Source organism: Pteronotus mesoamericanus, unplaced genomic scaffold (genome assembly GCF_021234165.1).
Source record: "Pteronotus mesoamericanus isolate MK-2021 breed Mesoamerican mustached bat unplaced genomic scaffold, CSHL_Meso_final contig_74, whole genome shotgun sequence".
NCBI lineage: Eukaryota > Metazoa > Chordata > Mammalia > Chiroptera > Mormoopidae > Pteronotus > Pteronotus mesoamericanus.
In genome coordinates this window covers 25,223,669-25,239,822 of record NW_026555247.1, presented here as the reverse complement: position 1 = coordinate 25,239,822, position 16,154 = coordinate 25,223,669, and the positions used below count along the sequence as shown (strand labels likewise).

At 35.2% G+C, this 16,154-nt stretch overlaps 1 protein-coding gene across 6 annotated transcripts in view; it reads left to right on the top strand.

Moving 5' to 3' along the window:
- The window catches only part of PIAS2 (protein inhibitor of activated STAT 2), a 75,451-nt gene that overhangs the window by 34,328 nt on the left and 24,969 nt on the right, over positions 1–16,154 (top strand). For all 6 annotated transcript variants that reach the window (XM_054583600.1, XM_054583598.1, XM_054583595.1 and 3 more), the window contains exons 4-8: positions 6,001–6,051; positions 6,182–6,272; positions 9,709–9,843; positions 12,474–12,579; positions 13,983–14,056. In XM_054583600.1, coding sequence (XP_054439575.1) covers positions 6,001–6,051; positions 6,182–6,272; positions 9,709–9,843; positions 12,474–12,579; positions 13,983–14,056 — 457 coding nt within the window. The remainder of the gene's footprint in view (positions 1–6,000; positions 6,052–6,181; positions 6,273–9,708; positions 9,844–12,473; positions 12,580–13,982; positions 14,057–16,154) is intronic.

The following is a 16,154-nucleotide window of genomic DNA, read 5'->3' as shown; positions in this document are numbered from 1 at the left end:
ACATTTTGGTAGTCTGTCTGTCTGACCTCTCCTCATTTTTTCCTGAAATATTTTAAAGCAAATCACAGACATATAATTTCATCCATTAATACCTTAAAATGCATCTCTGATTAATTTTTAACACAATCACACTAAAAATTAATAATTCCTTAATATAAAACTGTGTGTAACCTATATTCAGGTTTTCTGACTTGTTTCAGTATTTAAACATGACCATGTGTTATTTTGGACTTTCAAGATTTTTTTATTTTGAAGTAATAATAAATTTACAGAAAACTTGTAAAAACTGTAGATATACTCTTCATTTAGCTTTCCTTGATGTTAACATTTTGCATAACCACACTGTAATTATTGAAACCAAGAAATTAACCTGGGTATAATACTGTTAACTAAACAACACGCTTTATTCAAATTGTACCAGTTTTTCTGCCATTGAATTTCTGTTCTTGGATTTAATCCAAGATCCTAAATCACATTTAATTGTGCCATTTTTGTCTCTTTCAATCTGTGACAGTTTCTTAGTTTTTCCTTGTCTTCCATAACTGTTGATACTTTTGAAAGAGTGCTAGTTAGGTATTTGTAGATGTCCCTCAATTTGGGTTTGTCTGCCTTGTTGTCATGATTAGGTTGAGATTAGGCATTTTTGGAGGAATACCCCAAGTTATAGTCCCTTCTCAGTGTGTCATAATTTGGCTACATAATATTGATACATCTTATTTTGGTAATGTTAACCTTGATCACTTGGATAAGGTATTGGATAAGATTTTTGTGCTTTAAAATTGCTGGTTTTTTCCTTTGTTCTTAAAAAATATCTTGGGGGAGATACTTGGAGACTAAGCACATACTGGTTCTTTTTGATTTTTGCCTACCAGTTTGTGTTGCCTTGTGGATGTTGTCTTTAGCAATTACTTTATCTGAACACTCTTGTGGTCTAGTGGTGTGATTTTTTTCATTGTCCTTAATATTTTTCACATGGGTATTATTTTGTATGGAAGAGCAGTATCTTTTCCCCCATTTATTTATTGTATCCATATGGTCTCTTGGGTACTTTAAGGGTTATAATTCAATGCTATAGTAACTTCTGTTGTGTTGTTGTTCTACCTTTGGCCATTAGGCATTCTTTCAGATTGACTCCAATGCCCTTAAAAAAATTATCTATATCTATCTATCTTTATTTATTTATTTGAGAGAGAGAGGAAGAAAGGGAGTGCGAGAAACATGGGTGTGAGGGAGAAACATCATTTGGGTTGCCTCTCCTCCACACCCCAACTTGGGACTGAACCACGTGCCAGGCATGTGCCGTGACCTGGGATCAAACCAGGGATCTTCTGCTCTGTGAGATGACATTTGACCAACTGATCCACACCAGTCAAGGTCCTGTGCCCTTTTGCTATGTCTCCATCCATTTTTGAGCACTAAATCACTTTTTGGCATAACAAAGATGTTCCCAGTTTATCTTGTAATTTCTCTTTCCTAGTTCTGGATTTAATCACTTCTTCGAGGAGCTCTGGTTTCTGTCTTACAGTATTTCCTATTCCACTTTCTTGCAAACAAAACAACAGCAACAACAAAAGTGGTTCATTTGACTCTATAGCATATCATGTATTCTGGATTTGGATGACTGGGCTTCTTGTGGTGTCATTTAACTTATATTTCTGAGGTTCTCAAACTTTGCTGCATATTAGAATCAACTAGGGAGCTTTTAAGACTCCAAATAGCCATGTTTTATTCATACCAATTAAATTAGAATCTCTGAGAACAGAACCCAAACAACAGTAGTTTTTAAAGCTCCCCAGGTGTTTCCATTGCCTTGGCATCCAGCTCTCCCCCTTGGCCTCTAATGATAGTAAAATCTAAATAAGAGGCTTGAATACATTCAAGTTTGGGTTCTGTTCTTTTTATTACGTCTTGTGAAGATTGATCGGTGAGTTTAACTTTGTTTATGGTTTCAGCACCCTTCTCTCCCACCCCGTCCCAACTTGGTTCCGTTGCCTCTAATCATGCTATCTTAGTCTCTCACACTGACTTCTCTTGCGATTCTCTTTTCCCTACTCTGAATGTGTCTGAGTATGCAAAACCCCCAGCACCTCGCCCTGGAGACCTTTCTCACTCCCTGTACTCCGGTTTCTCACAGGCACATCAAACAAAGCACATTCAGAATTGTGCTTGCTTTCTTTCCAAACTTGCTTGTTTGTCTTTTGTTCTTCCATTTATCATGTAGTCTCACAGCATATATTGATTTACTGTCTACTATAGCCCAGACAATGTTCCAGGCATTAGGGGTGCACAGTTGAAAAATAAACTGCCTCAAGGAGATGTTTGCTTGGGATATTTCTCCTATTGCCTGTTTCACTGATGGCATGGGATCTGCCTGGACAGAGGCCTCTTTGTATTAGCCCACACTTCATCTACCACTTAGGTAAATTCGCTGTACTCCATTGATCGTTTTATTTGAAACAACACAACTCTAAATGTAAAACTTAACTCTACCTTTGAGGTAGCTGGCATGGTCTTTAGAGTTAATACCAACTAGAATGTGAATTCTCAGTCAACCACTTAGGTCTGTGTGCCCCTGGGTAAGCCCATTGAATTTTATTTACCTTGTATATAAAATTGGAAAAATAATCACCACCTCACTCAACTTATTGAATGTCATAACTTGCTCTATCTCTTATCCTGGTGAGTAGCATCACCATCAGTCCAGTGGCACCATTCCAAAACCTGATGCTCCTAAATGCTCCATTTCCCTTATTTTACTTTCTTGTATCTAGTCAGTCATTCATTGAGTTGTATTATTTACTATATCTAAGTATCATTCAGTGATACTTCTGAGCTTTCAAGCCCTCATCTTTTGCCTATACAATTGTAATGCTCTCGTAACTCACCCAGGTGACCATGTGATTTTTCTAAAGCTTATTCAGTATTTTTTCTCTTTTGTGCTTAAAACCTCTGGTGATTTCTCATGAAGTCCACACTTCATTACTTGGCAATTTCTTCACCATCTTGCATTTACTCATCTTCTCTATCATCTCATCCCCAGTCACTCTTCTCTAGCAGCCTGTACTCTGACTAGGCTTTCACAGCTGTTTGCATATTCTCTTCCTTCCTACTCTGCTTTAAGGGCCAATTTCAGTCTTACCTCTTCTGGGATGGATACCTTTCCCAATTTCCCCAAACACATCCTTTGTCTCTCATTGTACTGTGTACTGTATTAAGTGAAAACACCGTTGCATTTATTTGACTACTTGCATTTACAAACTTAATGAAAGCAACATCTCTTAGTTATATTTATATTCCAAAAGCCTGTCACAGTGCCTGTCATATAGTAAATGCTTACTTTATATGTGATAAATGAGATCAACATGTGAAAGTTCCCACAATTGTGAAACTGGCAGAAAATGAATGTCAGAAGTTGCGTAGTCATTACTCAGTAGTGTTTGTGAAGATACTTAGCCCATTGCCCACTTTATGTTAATTTCTCTTACTAGAACAAAGTATAAATCCTTAATGAGCTACTAAAAACCATTTATAATATGCTTCCTTCTCTCTCTATATGTGTTCCTCTTTTTGCCATTTCTCTTTTTTCAAATTATGTTCCCTAACCTACCGAGATTTTGCTGTGTAGTTCTGGTTGATCCTCAGCCTTGCCTTTGGATGAGAATCACTGCACTAGTGAAGCCACTGTTAGTATTGAAAGTGTGTGTCTACTTTTAAGTAGGAATAAGGAACTACTGCTGTACAAATCCTGTTTTCTAATTTTCTGAACATTGTGATAACTGCCTTGAACTTTTGAGACAATGAAATTTTTCTTTTTCTACAGCACTTATTTTTCATTATTTCTGGTTGTACTTAGCACATCTTACTTTAGTTCTGTGTATCTGTTAACTACTGGCAACATAAGACTTCTGACACAAAACCAAAAATGTCTTACCTTTGTAGTTCCAGCACCCAGTCTAAAATGTTCCTTGAATTGAATGAGTGGAATGAGAATGGGTTTACTGACAAGAGCTCTGTATTGTCTAGGATATTGGGATGTTTCGAATAGATGTTTTAGAGGGGTGGAGACTACCTCTGGCAAGGGAAACAGAGAGAGCAGAGTTAATGATAGGAGCCATCTGCTCACACAGGCTGAGCACTTCTTATATTTAGGCACTTTATGTGGATTATTAACACATTTAATCATCGCAACTTCATGAGGTAGGTGCAGTAATTTTCCATCTTTAACAGATGTAAAAACTGAGGAACAGAAAGGTTAAGTAGCCCTGACCAGTGTGGTGCAGTTGGCTGGGCATTGTCCCGCAAAGCAAAAGGTCGTCTGTTTCTTAGTCAGGGCACCTTCCTAGATTGCAGGTTCAGTGCCTGGTCAGGGTGCCTACAAGAGGCACCTGATTGATATTTCTTGCTCCCTTCGATGTTTCTCTCCTTCTCTTCCTCTCACCTGTGCCCTCTCTCTAAAAATCAGTATTGTTGTGTTTTTTTTTTTTTAAAGAAAGAAAGAAAGGTTAATCTGCCCAAGGTCACACAGTGTGAGACAGTGGAACTCAAGCTGGTCCCTGTTGTGCTTTACTGCCTTCTGGTGAACGTAGAGAACTGGAAACAGTGAGAAGAATGGTCCAGTTAGAGCAAGATGAGGGCTAAATGTACTCTGAATGAAGAAAGGACTAATCTCTAAAGATAAGCTCTCTGACAAAGTCCAAGATTTATGATAATGGCTAAGGACAATGTTTCTTAAATGGTTCATACATGCCACTTGGGGCTCTTGTTAAAATGCAGATTTTTATTTTGGAGGTCTGGAGTGGGGCCTGAGATTCTCCATTTCTAGCAAGCTCCCAAACAGTAATAGTGCTCCACTGGGGATTTCATTTTGAGTGGCAAGGATTTAGAAGGTGTCACTACCAAAGATATTTTATGTGGGACTCTATTAGGTTCTCATGTAGAAATTCTAAGAGGTTCTGTATCCTTAATTGGGTATGTAATTATCAACTTGCCATGGTATAGAGTAGCAGTTTTCAACCTTTTTCATCTCATGGCACACAAACTAATTACTAAAATTCTGCAGCACACCAAAAAATATATTTTTGCCAATCTGACCCAAAAAAAGGTAGGTATAATTTTGATTGATTTACAAAAAATAATATATTACGTACTTTTTTTGGTCCAAAGTGACTTTTGAAAACATCAGATGCCTGTACTTGTATATAAGGTTTTCTGGCACCAAAAATTAACCAATTACATGCAACCTTCTTATTCAACATGACCAGTAAGATGCAACTCTTATTTCATGACCTATATATTTATGGTTAAAGACAGGCATTCACACTGGATGGCTATTGTGGCTGTTGTCATTTTTTAATTTGACAGTCTAAGGGAAAAGAGATCAGTGCGTCTGACTAAACAGTCAGGTGTTGCATGTTTTAAAATTTCTTATGGCACCCAGTTGAAAACTGCTGGTGTAGAGATACTGAGACTGGAAGCACCAGTTCTTTATCCTGGTTCTATATTAGATTCACCTGAGTGCCTGTAAAAACTACTAATGCTCAGACTGTCCCCCAGCCCAGTAAGACTGTCTAGTGAGTGGGCCTTTATATTAAAAATAAAAATTAAAAAAAATGAGCAAGTGATTAGAATTGTTAGCTAAGGTTAAGAACCACTATAAGCAAGCTAATTTATTAACCTCTTTTAGAACCTTGAGGGTGCCTTTTTATGTTTACCAATACTGTTGCTGTTGAGATACATACTGCATTGTAAAAGTTTCTGTGAAGTGAAAAATACCCTAAAATTACCATAAAGATTTGATTAAAGGTTAAGTAAATGAAGGTTATCATCACTACAGTGTCTTACTTAAGTCTTGTACTATTGGTATGCTAGTGTTCATCTTTTAAAAAACGAGAATCAAAATACTAATGTTGGTTTTTTGTTTTTTCTTTCTTTTTTTCTGGCGGGAATGTGACTGAGTTTTCATTGTGCTTTCTTAACCCAAATTCTTTCTCTTTTCAACAGGGATTTTTTGCCAGGTGGTAGGAGGGATTATACAGTTCAAGTTCAGCTGAGGTGAGTTTGAAATTTTCAGTTGCTTTAATAACACTTGCTAATAACTATGTGCATACTGTCAGGAATTTGTAAATGTGTAAGCATGTTTGTGTATACTACTTAAGAATATTTTCTTTCTTCTTCAATGCAGACTTTGCTTGGCAGAGACAAGTTGCCCTCAAGAAGATAACTATCCCAATAGTCTATGTATAAAAGTAAATGGGAAACTTTTTCCTTTGCCTGTAAGTTGCTTTTTATTCACCTTGAGGGTGGGGTAGGATAGGTAAAGACTAATTATGAGTAAATAAATTATTGATTGGGTATATGGGAGCTCATTATGCTTTTCTCTCTTTTTGTGTATGTTGGAAATTTTCAGTAGTGAAAAGATAAAAGACATCTCTGAGGCAGTTGGTAAATTGGAATATAAACTGTAAATTAGAAAATTTTTTAAAATTACAGTTAATTTTGTAAGGTTGTGTTTGTTTTTTTTTAAAGGTACTAATAAAGATGCTATAAAGGTATCTGTGGGTCAAATGGCATGTCTAGAATTGGCACTTAAGTACTCAGGAGCAAAACTAAAAGTGTATATATGTGAGGTGTGTGTTTTGGTGTGAGCTGATGGTGGGGCCAGAAGTGAACAAAACACAATTATTAGCAGGTTGATAATTATTGAAGCTCGGTGGGTACTTAATGTTCTCTCTACTGTTATATATGAAAGTTTTTATAATACAAGGTAAAAAAGTGAATCTGTGTTGGTAGTATTAAAGTAGTAGTGGTCACTTTTGTCAAATTTACAAGTAAGATAGGATGGTGTCATAGCTTTTTTGAGTGTAACAGAAAAGCTTTGAATGTATCTTTGTTTCACTGGCTCTTCAGGTGCCTTTAGTTAGAAGGCTTTTGTATTTGCTCCAGAGACCCCCTGTCAAATGTACTTCATTTTATTTTCGTTTAAGATACGGAAAATTGTTAGAAACGTGTGGTTAAATATTTATATTTTACGAAATTCCAACTCTGTCCTATGCTTAATAACTAGGTAATGGGAGTGATGCAGATAATCAGAGGGAGCATACAAGTTGACAGATAACTCAGAATTACCAATGAAATCAAACTAGTCAAGTGGGATAGAGAATTAGTTCAAAAAGAAGGAACTCTTAAGCCCTTTGTGACAGCATGGATGGACCTGGAGATTATTATGCTAAGTGAAATAAGCCAGTCAGAGAAAGACAAATACCATATGATCTCATACATATGTGGAATCTAAGGAACAGAATGAACCAATGAACAATGTAAAATCAGAGGCATGGATGCATGGAAGAGACTGAAAGATCTTAGAATGGAGGGGGAGTGCTGGAAGAGATTAGCCAAAGAACATATATGCACAGCCCATGGACACAGATGATAATGTGGTGAAGGCTGGAGCGGGGGAAAGGGAGGAAGAGGGGGGTGTCTATAATAGTGTCAACAATTTAAAGAAATACTCGAGATGATTAAGAGTAGTACCATACTTGACTTTGAATCTACTAACACCTCATTCTTATAGTTGTTGTTATTCTCCTGCCTCCTATTGTTGTGCTCTTTCTCTGTCAAACATTGTTGCTTGCTGTCTCAAATTCCAGTTTTCAGAGTTCACTGTTTAAGCTCGTTCATGAGTTTTTACCCTCTTGGCACACCCTGTGCCATTGTTTTCATTTGGTTAACCTACCAGTGGACATACTGGAAGACAGAATTATCTTTCAGGCCAAATTAAGGTAAAACAAAGGCTTTATTAAAATTTACCCAGACTTTGGTGTTGATATTCCCCCTACCTGTTGCTCATTCAACTGTTTTCTAGAGCCTTTGTAAGAGGACTTTTTAAATGATTTGTTTTATTTTCTTGAAAAACCTTAGATGAGCATAACCCTCCTCCACACACATTTCCCTTTTCCATGGTCTAATGGAAGTTGAGTTCTTTTCTTTGTCTTCTATTCCCCCTCACAAACTGTTTTTAATGATATTTAAAGTATTTTCGCAAAGTTGTAGATTACAAGTTATCATGTAAATTTTCACTTAGTGATTACTATCCTATCTCCTGTGAAGCAGTGAAGAACGTTCTCACTTGTGATAGAATATATTCTTTAGCCCTGCTGTGTAATACCACCAACATGATATTTCATTTTTTTCTAAGGTGCATATTTTTAACATACCTAAATCCAGAGTTAACAGTTGCTGATGACCAGGTGGCAGCTGTAATGTGCTGTCATTGCCTGCACTTGTACAACCTTGATGTTACTTCCATGGTATAACTGTTTAGCTGCACTCCCTCAGTTTTTCAGTCAAGAAATGATTTAAGTACATTTTAGGGAAGTTTCATGAATCCAGGGTGTTGTTGGGAAACCATGGATTGGTATGTTCTCAAAGATCCAGAGTGTATCTGCATTAACACATGCAGTTAATGAAACAGTGTCAGTGACTTGCAAGGAAATCTGAGAGATGTTGGTGGAGGTAGAGTATAATTTTATATTGAAATAAAATATATAGAATACTTTTATTTCCAGAGCTTGTGGTAGCATATAGGAGAGTACTGTGTGGAAACATATCCACTGATGGCTAAATGAAAAGTAATTTGGAAGATTCTTATGGATATACAAAAGATTCAATATATTTTCATTCCGTTTATATTTCCTTGCTATCTATGCAGAAATAAGTAATGATACACTCAGTTGTATCATTAAATTAGTGTTTTTTCCTTCTCATTGGTGCACAGTTAAATTACATCAGTAGCATCTTATTTAGTAAAATATGATACCTGCTTTTCAATACGTAGATATTTTTGCATCTTAGAATTTAAATTTTCTAAAAAGTACATTATTTTGGTTTTGAAAATCACATACTGAAAAGTCTGGTGGTAATTGAAAATTGGATGTACTATAAATCAAAAGTGAGTACATTTGCTGTTTAAAGCAAATCCTTAATGATTATAAAAGGATAAAGCATAAATAGCAGTATTATAGCAATCAAGTTAATTGAATACCAATTATTACTAAGAATTTTTTTATTTCTCACCCAAGGACATGCTTATTGATTTTAGAGAGAAGGGAAGGGAAGGGGAGAGAGAGAAGGAGAGAAACATCAGTCAGTTGCCTCTCATAGGTGCCCTGACCGGGGATCAAAACCACAGCCTAGGCACATGCTGTGACTGGGAATCGAACCTGTGACCCTTAAGTTTACAAGACGACACTCCAGCCAACTGAGCCATGCTGGCCAGGGCATCACTCACAAGATTTTAATAATTCCTTTGAAATTCCTCTTCCCAAACCCCAGTATTTGAATGCATTTTAAATGGAAGTTCCTAAGATGAGGCAGAACAAAGAGGCGCAGCTTTATCGTTTGTAAAGAGAAAAAAAAGATTCATAGCCCATCTTGACAAAATGTCAGCATCTTTAATTTTAATGGTGGAACATGGATTTTGGGGGTGGGGGTGGGTACTTTTCTGACCTTGTGAAATATTTTAATAATGTTTTAAAAAGGTCATTTTCCTCTTTTGGATTGATGACCTTTGAGTGAGACTCTGTGATTTCCAGTATAAAATAAAAATAATCAGTGTAACTGAAATTAGGCAAGATCATCCTGTATCTATCTTGGAGAAAATACTTAATTGCCTACAGAGAATTAAATTTAATTTCTTTCTTATGGTTATAGGGCTATGCACCACCACCCAAAAATGGGATTGAACAGAAGCGCCCTGGACGCCCTTTGAATATTACGTCTTTAGTTAGGTTATCTTCAGCTGTGCCAAATCAGATTTCTATTTCCTGGGCATCAGAAATTGGAAAGGTAAAGATTCTCTCCTCTGGGCAGCATGAAACCAATCCCACTAGGAGCCGATTTATTTTGTGTTTTCTTATGCTACTAGCTCCAGCTTATTCATTTTCTGACTGGAATTTCTAAAAAGCAATAATTTCCAATTCAGAGGTAGAGGTGTAGTTATTCTTAAGGTTAAAAACTTTAAGGTTTCCTGACTGTCATCTCTTGGCTTTCTTGGGAAATAAGTATAATTATAATATTGCTTAAGGTAATGAATGGTTTAATCATAATTGTATTTAAATACTGTGTTAAGAAGCTGGAAACTTAGGGGTGATATTACATATTTATGAAGAGAAAAAAAGCTTTATTTAGCTTTTGGGAAAATAGTCACGTTTACTCATGTTGTCATGAGAAGTAATCTGTTCCAGCCTTTATATAAACAGCCAATACCTCAGCCAATACAACATGTGGGCATCTCATGAAAATATTTACTTAGAATTATTTCATTTCCTCTATACCTTTAGGTTGATGAACTGGTTTTCTGCTGATTCTTAGTCTTAAAATGCATTATCTCAGTTATGAGGTACTGATTCCTGCAACAAGGGATTTTTGTATTAGAACTACTTGTTCATTTGCTGGGGGAAAGGGGTATAAGGGAACTAATGGTAGTGGAAAAAAATACTATAAAGATTATATAAAAAACAAAAAGAACCAAAAAGAAAAAAAAGATCTGCTTGTTCATATAACTAAAATAACAGAATAACAAAAAATTTCAGCTCATTTCTGAACATAAACTTGAATATTGCTATTTTATAAGGGAAAAGGATACCATTTTCCATTTTATGGGTAGAGAAGTTGAGTCATGTTTGTAGCAAAAATTTTTTGGTTTTATAACCAAGGTCATTGCAGAGCTAGACATAAAGAACAGCATTTTTATATTAATTCTTGGACTATAAAGATATTACTGTCTTTTTAATGATCGTTCTTTTGAGCTCTCATTTCTGAATTTTTACTGTAACTTACCAGTATTATCATAGGGCACTGATTTCTAATATTTTTCATTTGCATGAACTGAATGTGCAGTGGTAAAGCATTGGATAAAGGTTCAGAAAATCTTGGCTTAGTGCCAAGTTGGTCATTGTTTGATTTTGGCAAAGTAGCTCAATTCCATGAGGCTTATTTGCTATAAAGAATAAGTAAAATCTTGAGAATGGGTTTTGTATACAAAGGTAAGGGACATTAAATGAGCAAGGATTGATGCTTTAAAGCTTAGAGGAATTTGAACAGAACAATTTATTTTTTTGAAATGATTATTAACTTTCTGAGTTTTGAATAAGTAATTGTAGACATTGAAGAGCTGGTAGCTTTTTTCTTTTTGCCACGTAATGGGAATAGTATTTTACCTTGTAATTAAAATAATTAATTGACTTAAAATTCGCACACTAATTTGGGTATTCAGATGTTTTAAAAAACTGTTTCAGGACATTAAAAATAATATTTAAAATAATTCGTTTGGCAACTACTAAAAGTATTTTGTTTATTGTAGAGTTTTTAAAAATATTAGAAAAATTTTTTTAATTGTTCAAATACATTTGTCTCCATTTTCGTGCCACCACTTTCCCTTGCCCCGCCCACCCTCACCTTCCACCCTCAATCCTTCCCCACTTTGAATTTTTTAAAATTTATTGATTTTTAGAGAGAGAGAGAAACATCAATTTGTTATTCCAGTTATTTATACATTCATTGGTTGATACTTGTGTGTGCCCTGGCTGGGGATCAAACCCACAACCTTCATGTATGGGGACAATGCTCTAACCAACTGAGCTACCCAGCCAGGGTCTGCTTATTGTTGAATTGATTGGATTTGTATGTTTAATGTAATGGTAAGATTTTAGCATTTTGGTAATAAAATTATACTTCACTCCTTTATAGCTCTATAAATAGCTAATGAAGGTTCCTTTTGTCAGATCTAAGAGGTATGGAACCCTGGATGCTATGGCATTATGGCCTTGTCTTTTTAATTTTTATCATTTTTTCTCATGTCTTACATACTCCACTAGGTGCTCCTTTCCTAGTAAAATGTCCATGTCAAAACAGAGTCAATTTCTCAGTTTCTCTCGGAAAAAAGTTGATTTGGGGTTTATTTAAGTGATTGCTGAAGGCCATGAAGCAAGTGGTCTCTTACGCCAGAATTAGAACTTTGAAACTCTAGATTTGAATTGTTAATTCAGACCACTGATGTTTGAACTTTCTACAGTAGAACCTATTTGTCAATGAAAATATTGTGAAAGCTCATCACATAAAAACAGTTTAATCAGAAGTTGGCATGGGAGGGGTAGGTACATTCTCATTCATACCATGATGGTCCCTAAGGTACCAGTTTTGCTTAATTAGAAACAGTTTGAAAGCAACTGATGTAAGCTATGTTATCTTTCACATGGATGTTTTAAAGTGATAAGTGACTGAGAAATACCTTTAATATGATTGAGCTTTTATCTTTCTTAAAGGAGCTGTGTTGATTTTGTTCCCTTAGCAGTCATTGACCTTGTCAAACTTACTTTGAATGTTATTTTTAGAAACCAGAAGTTCTTAGACAAGTATTTTATGTAAATAAAGAGACTATTATCTCCGTCTTTAATACAGATTATCTTTCTTTGTAGAATTACTCCATGTCTGTATATCTTGTACGACAGCTCACATCAGCCATGTTATTACAGAGATTAAAAATGAAAGGTATTAGAAACCCTGATCATTCCAGAGCACTAAGTAAGTAATGTTTGTAAGATTGAGCATATGAGATGCTTTAATGGGGCGGGGGCGGGGGGGAGCCTCACATATATATCAATATAGGAATAATATAGGAAAAATTATTAGAAACCTAAAATGAATATTGAATTAAAAGTATTCTAAGAACACAGCCCTATACATTGGAAAAACCCTTCTCTTAGAAACTACTCCCAAGAGGATCACTTTCAGAACCCAGCTAGTCTGATTTTGGGCCTTCTCATGAAAACTTAATTAAATAAGCATCAGGTTTATGGTAGTGTTGATGTATGTGTTGGCTTGAGAGTAGGAATGCAACATTTGAAAACCTCCAATGTTGAATGGAATGTACATTTTAAAAAATTCTAAATAATGAAAAGCTTTTTTTTTTTTTTTTTGCTAAAGGTTGATATTAACTGACAATTATATTTGCCTTCTGAGGTGTTTTATTTTGTTCTTTTATAATATATAATAATAGGTAGAGAAAAAAGTCCAACCCAAACTGTAAATAATTCAGTAACTTTATTTAGTTGAACAAGACATGTTTCTGGGAAAGAGACTATTTTTCCCCTGATTACCTCCCAAATCACTGAATGAACCAGAAAGGAGAAAAGATTGAAAAGGGAGCCAAGTAGAGCTTTTGAAATGGTATTTTGTTTTACTTAACTAAGACCATTTCTCATCTCTCAGATAGCACAATACTGATCATCTTGCCTAGACCTGGAAGCTCTGGAAGTTAGGGAAGCTCGCTCCTAGTTTTTCTTGCCCCATCCAGTTCCACTGTATCCAGTCCAGTCCCTTTCTCCCTGTAATAGTTTTGAGAACTAGGCATCTGAAGGCAGTGCATATACTTACTTGTTTCTATATGCAGTAACTGGTATACATTACCTCATGAATGAAATTGCAGGCACATTATCATATCTGTAGTATTTTTCAGTTGTCAAAAGGGAAGTATAAGAATATTTTACCTTTCTGTTTACAAATTCAGTAATTGTTGGAACCAACCAATACTCCCTAATAAAAATGGTCATGGAATTGTGTTAAAACAGCATTGAAGCTTAGAGTAACTGGTGCTTTCCAAGTTCTTTTCCTAATTGTTTTGTTCTTAAATCTTAAATAGCTTTCTGTTTTGAAACTCTTCTTACCTGCAATTTTATTTAAAATTTCAATTAAACTTGTGGTATAGAGTTTTGCAGGTTTGGAATTCTTTAACCTAATAGTGGAAGTATGATTGTGTTTTTATTACATTGATACTTAATATTTTGGTTATTTGTTTTATTTTTTTAAATTTCTTGACTATTCAAAGTGTTTGAGAAACTTTAAATAAGATGATAGATATTTCTATAATTCTGTACATACATCACAATTTTTAAAATGTTTATTATTATTTTTCCTTCTTTTTAAAGTTAAAGAAAAACTTACTGCTGATCCTGATAGTGAAATTGCTACAACTAGCCTTCGGGTATCCTTGATGTGCCCTGTAAGTAGAGCAACAAAGCATTGTAGGGTGCTTTAATTTTTATAACTTGATACTTTTCTTTTAAAAGTAAGTGTGGTAATGACTGGTAGAATTCTTTACTTTTGTCATTTTTCCACTCAGGAATCTTCACGATTAAACATTATAATTCCAGAGTATGCAGACATTCCTCAGACTAATAACCAAGAGGAGTCCTGAAAGGATATTATTGGGTTGGCCAAAAATTTGTTTGTTTTTTTCTAATAAGATGGTTCTAGTAACACTTAGTTGTCTTTAACATCATTTGAAACAATTTTGTTAGATTGTGTTGTGACAGCTGTCATATCAGTGTGCTTTTTTTAAAAACTTACCAAAATTGGTGAATTTTTGTGTAGCCATATTAATATTGACAGAAGAAAATACACAACATTTTTGGCATGTTATGCTTTATAATTTGAAGAAAGGTAAAAATGCAACTGAAACACAAAGAAAGATTTGTGCATTGTATGGAGAAGGTGCTGTGGCTGATCAAGCATGTCAAAAGTGGTCTGCAAAGTTTCCTGCTGGAGATTTCTCACTGGATGATTTCTCCATGGTTGAGCAGACCAGTTGAAGTTGATAGCGATCAAATTGAGACATTAATTGAGAGCCATCAACATTATAGACCATGGGGGAGATGGCTGACATATTCAGAATCTCCAAATCAATAAAGTTATTAGTGAAAATTAAAAATGTGTCTTTTATTTTATAGAAAAAACTAAACAGACTTTTTGGCCAACCCAGTAATATTGAAGAGGGAAGAGAGCTTTACACTGAGAACAATCTGTTACAGTTAGCGCTGTAGATAATCCGCAGCTAATAATAAGCATATAGAGAAAGTTGCTCATTTTATCAAAATAAAATTGCTATGACCTTATAAAATGTTAATTGATGGTTCTGCTTTAATGAGGTAGAATGTGTGAGATTTTTTTTCTTTTTAAGATTTTATTTATTTATTTTTAAAGAAAGGGGAAGGGAGGGTGGAAGAGGGAGAGAAACATTCATGTATGAAAGAAACATTGATTGGATGCCTGGGGACCTGGCCCACAACCCAGGTATGTGCCCTGGCCAGGGAATTGAACCGAACTGGCAAGTGACTTTTTGGTTTGCAGGATGATACCCAACCCAGTGAGCCACATCAGTCAGGACAATAGATGTCTTAATCATTTGTAATGTACTTCTAAGTTGCACAATAATTTTTATTTTATATCTCCTAACATAGAGACTATGGGTAGAATCAGTCAGCAGTTTAGGCCCTCCTATGTGCTTGGTACTGAGCTAATTGAGGGAGAAAATACTGAAGACTTGATTAAAAGTTTTTAGAAAGTTAATAGTCTGTTTGAGAGAGAAAACCAACTCACATGAAAAGGCAGAAAACTGTACTTACCACATATAGTTGCGCTATTGGATTATGAAAGGAGAGATGGGAAAGGTCAGGAATAGTGGATGAGGACTTCTTTAAAATCAGTACTGTTGGAGGAGACCCTTCTATATGAAAGGAACTTTATCTGGAATCAGGAATTTATAATGTAGTGGGGCGGCATTTGGTGACCAGTCGCCATTGTGAGAGATGTACAGGGTCGGGGCAAAAGTACGTTTATAGTTGTGAGTATGCGAAACACAGAGTTTATTCTTTTATTATTAATGTATTATTTTCCGTACAAACAACTGTAAACCTACTTTTGCCCCACCCTGTACATTTTTTTTAATTGGAGAAAGAATTGTTTCAGAGAGAAAGAGAAAGGAATAATTCGTCAAGTTCCTATAAGGTGCTTCTATTTAACTGCTTTAGCAAAACCTGTATGGGAGTTGTTTTCATTTTGCAGATGAGGAAACTGCCACTAAAAGATTCGCTAACCCAAATTGCACAGTAATAACTAGTAGAACAAGGATAAAAATTTTGGTCTTCTGGCAACATTCCAGTTCTCTTAACAATATACCATATTGCCCCATTGGCCAACATAAAAATACCTGATTATAAGTCCACCTTTTGACCATCCTGAAAAACAATGTTTGCATATATCTTTCTTCCAAAGCTTTTTTTTCTTTAATCATTAACTTAAACTAAGTTATCTTTGTTGAA